At 41.4% G+C, this 7,648-nt stretch overlaps 1 protein-coding gene across 1 annotated transcript; it reads left to right on the top strand.

Moving 5' to 3' along the window:
• Window positions 1-133: 133 nt before the first annotated feature.
• On the top strand, window positions 134-7,360 carry LOC104531213 (squalene monooxygenase-like; the record flags this gene model as incomplete). The annotated part of the gene is made up of 6 exons (XM_010176031.2): window positions 134-427; window positions 2,232-2,484; window positions 2,771-2,951; window positions 5,629-5,725; window positions 6,545-6,637; window positions 7,271-7,360. Coding segments are annotated over exons 1-6 (1,008 nt in total), but the record flags the coding sequence as incomplete, so codon positions are not given.
• Window positions 7,361-7,648: the final 288 nt, after the last annotated feature.

The raw sequence follows: 7,648 nt of genomic DNA, 5'->3' as shown, positions 1-7,648 counted from the left end.
CCATCGCAGAGGAAGCCTTTGCATTTCTATACATATATTTTTTCATACCTTGCACAAAACCCCATATCAGCAGCATCCATTGTCGGGAAAGCTTTGGAGGAAGCAGCGAGGAGCAGTGACCAGTCCCCTCACGATGTGGACCTTTCTGGGAATCGCCTCCTTCATCTACGTGTATAAAAAGTGCGGAGACCTCATGAGTTACGCTAATAAGGAGGTGCTGCTCTCCGTGTTAGTGTTCTTCTCCCTCGGCTTGCTGCTGTCGTACAGGTATCGCTTGGGAGGGCCCAAGCAGCAGCAGCAGCAGCAGCAGAGGAAGACCCACCTGGGGATGCTCTCTGATGTTCTCTCAGCTTTACCACTTGTTGGCTTCTTCTGGGCCAAACCCACCCAAGGATCTCAGCAAATCGAACAACCCAAATCCAGGAAGGTAGGTTCAATTCAGATGTGGCACACGTGGTGCAATCTCCTCCTGCTCTTCCCTCTGGCTGCTGACCCTCTGCCCTGGTGAGGGAAAGGAGCTAAGAAAGGGTTGGAGAGAATTTGTCTTTAGATGCTGGATGTGTCATGTTTTGCATTAGTTTTTAATGACAAAAGAAACATTGAAACTTTCTGAAGTGATAGTCCAGGAGTTTTTTAAAGTAAAGTCAAATGTAAGTGTTTGAAGAAAGAATTGTAGTAAAGGATTATCATAGTGGCAGAAAACCACCTTCAGTTTCCAGTCTGTTGTTGAGATGAAGGACTGGAGCATGTCTTCTATGAGGAAAGGCCGAGAGCTGTGACTGTTCAGCCTGGAGAAGGCTCAGGGGGGATCTCATTGATGTATATAAATACCTGAAGGGAGGGTGCAAAGAGAACGAAGCCCGGCTCTCTTCAGAGGTGCCCACTGAGAGGACCAGAGGCTATGGGCACAGAGTGAAATACAGGAGGTTCCCTCTAAACATCAGCAAACAGGTTTCTTACTGTGAGGCTGACTGAGCACTGGCACAGGTTGCCCAGAGAGGTGGTGGAGTCTCCATCCTTGGAGATACTCAAAACCCAACTGGACATGGTCCTGGGCAGCCTGCTCTAACTGACCCTGCCTGAGGGGGGACTTTGGACCAGGTGACCTCCTGAGGTCCCTTCTAACCTCAGCCATTCTGTGGTTCTGTGATCAGCTTCCTAATACTTCTGTATAAAATAGATTTGTTTAGACAACTGCGGATAAAGTTATTTGGGAATTATTGCTAAACTATTGCTTGTACCACAGGTACAGGATCTGAGCTCAGATCATCAGTCTGTTCCACTGAGCCCAGCGTGAGAATTGCTGTGAGACAGTGGAGAGAGCTGTAGTTAATGGCTGGAGCTTAGCTGGAGTCCTGCCATCTAAGACTACCAACTGGACATGCATATTCAGTACATCTGTGGGTTGGCACTGTTTGGCTACTTTCCTGTGTGCTTCTAGGCATTTTCAGCTGGACATTGACCCCTTGCACAAAAGAACTTGAAAACATTTTTGGCTGCAAGTCAAAGGTTCTGGATTTTTATTTTGTTTTTCTGGTAAAGCCTACCTTTACCCCCATTTCTTGTATTATCTGAATTCAGATAGTTAGTTTTGCACACCCTTGCTGCACTGTAGATATAACACAACACTATGCCACTAGAAATCCTGGTGTCATTGTTGTCTGGGCATTTTTTTCACTGATGCAAACGTATTTTTACCACCGTCAGCACTGTAGTGCTGAGGCATTTGTGAAAAAGTGAATTGGGCTGTATTCTTTATTCCACCAGCTGGAGAAATGACTTGCAGGTTTGTACTGGAATTCCTCTGACAACTTTTTTTTCACTTTGAAGTGTGTATGATGAGATGCAGTTGGGAAAGTACTATAACATACCTGGTCTTCAGGTACCAGTTTATATGTTAACATATGTAATCTGATGTATGTCAACTTTTAACAGTTACAGATGTAGGTGAACAGTAATTTTGCCTATACTTTTGACTGTCTGATTTTGTTTGGGGGGTGTTGTTTTTTCTTTTCTTTGCATGTTGTGTTTTTGTTGTATTTTAGAGTACAATTGATTTCATTTTGGACAAAAATAAACTGGAAGATGCTCTCCAGTGCTCTGGAAGATGCTCTACCGATGCACTCTCAGTCCCCTGAGTCAACATAGAACTAGTCCAAAGTCAACCCTGTGACAAGGTTATGGTACAGATACATCAGCACATGTAACTTTGTTCACTTTTTTTTCTATAGGGTAAAAAAGAAATAAGCTTCTCGGATGTGTATCTGACAGAGACCACTCCAAATGCAACGTTATTGCCCCAATATGATCCAGAAATTATCATTGTGGGATCAGGTGTCCTTGGTTCTTCCTTGGCCACAGTGCTCTCAAGGGATGGAAGAAAGGTGACTGTGATAGAGAGGGATCTGAAAGAACCTGACAGGATAGTTGGAGAATTGTTGCAACCTGGAGGTTTTAAGGCACTCAGAGACTTGGGTCTTGAAGGTGAGTGCATTTCAAAATGTAATTATATCTATAACACAACAGTTAGCTGCACTCGATTATGTTTTCAGAAAAAGCATGCCTACAGGGGAAAATTAAGAAATACATTATCTGTGCTTAACATTTGAATTAAAATTGCTTCTGTATTTCCAATCTACCATTTTGAAAATATTCATCCTTCAACATGTGTGCTTTGATTAAGATTATTTGACTCTAGAAATACTTTTCATACATAATTAAGCTTTCTTAAAACCTTTTTCAAACTCATCTATTGGCTTATATTTTGCAGATACGGTAGAAGGTATTGATTCACAAGTAGTAAATGGTTACATAATTCATGACAGAGAGAGCAACTCGGAGGTTGAAATTCCTTATCCAACGTCTGGGGACGGCTGTGTGGCGAGTGGAAGATCTTTTCATCATGGCCAGTTCATCATGGGTCTCCGAAGGGCAGCTATGGCAGAGCCCAAGTGAGTCACTTTGTGACAAGCACAGCTGGGATCCAGAGATTCGGAAGCACTGTTCCCAGCATCTGTGAGATTCCTGAACTGTTTCACTCTGTCCCAACACAGAAGGCTGCAATGAACAAGGCTGAGAGATGCAGCAGCTATAGTTACTGGCTGTGATTTCTGTAGACATGTTCATGAGTTGCATAGACATCATACATACATCATTAGCCTTTGGGACTAATATATGATGTATATTGTATGATGATTTAAAGTTAGTCTTTAAACTACAGGAATATAGGCTTTAAATATTAGGTGAGGTACTGGCCCATCTGTGTGAGGGAACAGTTCACTTGATTATCTTCTACTGATTCTTGGGTTTGACATTTTGCCAGAAGAGGTGACCTCTTCTCAGTGAGCAATGCATAGAACTGCTTTGGTCAAGAAATGAGGGACAAATCTGGTCTAATTTCTTAGAATCATAGAATGGTTTGGGTTGAAGGGGACCTTTAAAGGTCATCTAATCCCACCCTCCTGCAATGAGCAGGGATGTTTGTTTCTTCCACTGATGTTATCTGTGATGCCAGAAATCCAGCTTCTTTTATATTTGCATGTTGTTCTGCTTTTTCTGATAACAAGAAGTCAAGCAAAATAACTAGAAAGGAGTACTACATTGAAGTAGCTCCTTCTGGTTACTAACCTCTGTTTTTCAGAATCTTAAAGACACCTTCTCTTCCTCATGAAATTAAAATTAGCGTTTGGTGTTTCTTCTTTAACTGATTGCTTTCTTTTATACAAGAGATGAGAAGGAAACTTTTCTTGAAACAGAATAGATTGTAGGTGCTGTTTTCTGTGGGGTGTTCTTTTGGTTTGTCTTCCCCCCAAAAAAATAATGCTTACAGGGAATAATGCTTACATGGCTTTATCATCTTTTTACTTTTTGTGTCTTTATTCTGAGCTATAAAATTGCATTCTCCTGTCATACCTGTTATATCATATGAATTACTAAAAGTAGCACAAAAAGATAGCAGCTCTATAGTACAGTTAAAATTAATGAGAACAGTGTTTCCTAGATAGAAAAGCTAAAGCTTTGTTGTTGAGGCTTCAAGTTCAGTGAAGTTTGGGCACCTGTTTGTTCAACTTATGGGAAAACTCCAGTAGCTGTACACAGTCTTTGAAGCAGAAACTTACAAAAGCTAATGCTTGTGACTCGAATTAAATTCTTTTCCCTTTTTCCACATTCTCTTTAATGTTAGTTTTGTGTATGTTTGCTTTCCATTTTAATTGTAGTGTAGAAAGCTGCATGTTAAATTAAGGTGCGGGAGAGATCAAGAACTCTTAATAGTGCCATGAGGCTTTGCTTTTCATCTCATAACTTGTGAAAACATAGGGGATAATTATTACTGATTAATATATCCTCTTTATAACTACCAGGCAATATGAATTTCCTTCAGATGAGTGAAATTAATTTTGCAGAGGAAAGAGGTAGGGCATCATTAGTTAATTATTTTTATAGCAGGTGAGAACCAGAAAAAAAAGTGAGCACCTACTTAGATAACTGAAATGACAACTCTAAAAGAAATTTGAAGCTGATAGGATCTGCAGAACTCTGATTCACCTGCTATTAACCTGACATGTTGCTGCACTCCCTTGCTGTTGAAGTTTCTGTCAGTGTACTTGCACATAACCATTCATATTTTGATGCAGCCAGCCTGCCTGTTGCCTGGCAAACTGAGCCAGTCACGATCTACTCTGAAATTTCTGTGCTGGCTGACATGTAGAAAAGATGAATTCAATTGCTCATGTTGCCTCTGAGGGCCTAAAATATTGAGCTGTTGTGTCCTCACCTGGACCTTTAGCTCATTTCTGCAAGTTCTGGAATTCCATCTGGATATGAAAATATTTGTGAGGGAGAAACAGTGTCCATTTCAAGCTGCTAAGTCTGAACTGCTGGGATCAGATCTAACAGCTCAGACCCAGGAAGGGATTAAAGTTTACAGAGATTTAATTTGTGAAACCCAAATGGCCCTGGTTGGGAGGTGGAAGTTGCGATTGCTCAATTCAAATGTAAGCATTAGCAGAACTGCAAAAGCATAAATAGGCAATTAAAAAAAAAAAAAGTATCTGAATTCCTGAGGTGAAAAGCTACATGTCTCTGTCCTAAACAGGTTGGTTAGATTATTTTGGATTACTCTGAGAGTACCTCTTTGAGGTACCTCACTGTTATCTAGCATACATGTTAAGTGTTGAAGCGCTACTTCAGATCTTGCTCCTGAATTCTGCATAGAATTAGGTCTCACCCTCACTGTCAGCATTTCCCAACATTTAGCTGGGATGACTCAGTCACTGCCTGATTTCTGACGGCAACTAGGTGTCAAACTCCTCTCTCCATCTCTCACGTGGCCATGGAGCACCACTGATGATGCTGCTAAAGTGACAGGGTGTTTAAAATGAGCACTACAGTTTTAGAATATTCTCAAACCAAATGGTAGTGTTGAACTGAAATTAATGGTAAGCACTTCTTGATGCTCAATGTGGCTTCTGAAGCTGGTCAAGAACACATGTAAAATTTGAACAAAGTGTTTGCATTGGCAGAGACAAGATGAGTGAAAATCCAGTTTTCCTTCTGTGTTTACTGCCTTGAAATGTTGTCATCATTAATCCTCTTCCATTCTGTTCTAACCCCTCTATTTTATTTCAGCGCAAAATTCATTGAGGGAACTGTGTTAGAATTGCTTGAGGAAGATGACTGTGTCGTGGGTGTTCAGTACAAGGACAGAGAAACTGGAGACACTAAGGTAAGACAGTTTTCTGTTGTGATCTTTGTTAAACTGTTGGGAAAATCGAGGGTTGATTTATCTGTGTATATCTATATATAATTTTTTAAAAACCCCTCTATTTCAGAGCACTGGTACAGAAATAATACAAGTATCAAGAAACTGAAAGCTTTGATAAAGGGAGATCACTTTCTAGTGGATACAGTCCTGGCATATGGGAGTTCTTGTTATGACTTCTTATGCAGCTTCTGCTTTCAGTGTCTCTGGAGAATTCAGTTCATTATTTATTTCAATATTCATATGTCTGGAGTTTAAAATCTTTTAACAGTTACTGGTGGGAAAACCAATATATTAAGATTTATGCTTTGCCTGTGTGTAGCAGTCTACATTTCCACATACACTTCCACCAGAGTTTTAATTGCATCACTGATTTGATTAATGTTCTTTGCCTCAAATAATGCTAGACTGTTGCCTGAATGCTATGAAACTGCTTGAACTTACAGTAAAAAGTTTAGGAGAGACCAATGTAGGTAGAATCTATGTGCTGAGGTTCTGGATTTACTGCCTATTCCCTAGAAAGGGTAAACTTTAAATCTGCCCCTTTGTTGACTTTAAAATTGCTTTGCTACCTAAAGTTACGTAGCCAGTGTGTTTAGTTGTGCTCTGATGGGGAAGATGGGAATCTCCTGTCTAAGCTCTGCTGCCCTCCATACAAGATTGAGAAAGTTCCTGAGTAGTTGGAAGATCCTGTTCTAAGCATTACTCCTTGAAGAGCTGTAAGTTGGCTTTCCTGAAATTCAGGGTCCTGACAATGTTTCTCATATGACTTACACACCTTAGGACAGTGAACTGCACCAGTGCATGACCACTACAGCCCAGACTGCCTCCAATCTTGACATCCCTGATGAGCTCACTTGCATTGGTGACCGTCAGGTCCAATATTGCTTCCCCTCAAGTAGGGCTGTCTATTTCTTGTGTTAGGAAGTCGTCATCAAGGCCCTCCAGGAGTCTCTTGGATTGCCTACAGCTTGCTGTGCTACTTTTCCAACAGATGTCAGGGTGGTTGAAATCCCCCAGCAGGATGAGAGCCTGTGAGCTCAATGCCTTCTGGAGTAACAAGGGTTCATCAATAGGCTCCCCTTGATTGGGTGGCTTATAGTAGACACCAACCACAAGGTTCTCCTTGTTGTCTCGATCCTTAATTCCTACCCATAATCTTTCAACCTGCTCATGGCTATTGTTTAGGGACAACTCTTCACACTCTATACATTTCTTCACATAGAGGGCAACACCTCCACCCCTTCTTCTTCTTGTGTCCCTTCTGAACAGCTTGTAACCACGGTCCAGTCATGGGATTCATCCCACCAAGTTTCTGTAATGGCCACTATGTCGTAGCTTTCTAGTAGGATGGTAGCTTCCAACTCCTCCTGTTGTTGCCCATGCTACGTGCAGTGGTGTAGAGGCACTTCAGCTGGGCTGGTGGCCGTGTCACCTTCTTAGATGGACACCCCTCTATTCCCCCAAGGTGTATCATGGAAGCTACCCTGTTGGCTCCTATTACCTCAGGAGTTTCTAGCTTGTCTCTGTAAGACTTTGCCAGTGGATGATGTTGTTGTTGTTGTAATGTTAAGTGTGACTGACTTGACCAGCAGTAAGGTGAGCAGTGTTTTAGCCTCCATCTTTCCTGACAGCACAGATTTTGTTCTTGAGGCTTTGACTTTCATATCTGTGAAATGGGGATGAGCAAATTCATGTTTTGCTTTGAATGCTGAACTTCTGTGGCTGGAAAGAGCTGTATTATTTGATGGCCTGGATCTCCTTTGATTGTAGAAATCTAGTGTAAGAAATTTCTGCTGAACACTTCTTGTGTTTCCCTACCTGTATCTTTTTACAGCGGGGAAACTACTTAGGGGAAACAGAATCACAGAATGTTGGGGATTGGAA

The sequence above is a fragment of the Antrostomus carolinensis genome, unplaced genomic scaffold (genome assembly GCF_000700745.2).
Source record: "Antrostomus carolinensis isolate BGI_N321 unplaced genomic scaffold, ASM70074v2 Scaffold41489, whole genome shotgun sequence".
NCBI classification, from domain to species: Eukaryota; Metazoa; Chordata; class Aves; order Caprimulgiformes; family Caprimulgidae; genus Antrostomus; species Antrostomus carolinensis.
The sequence above is the reverse complement of the archived record's forward strand: the minus strand, read 5'-3'. Positions and strand labels throughout refer to the sequence as shown.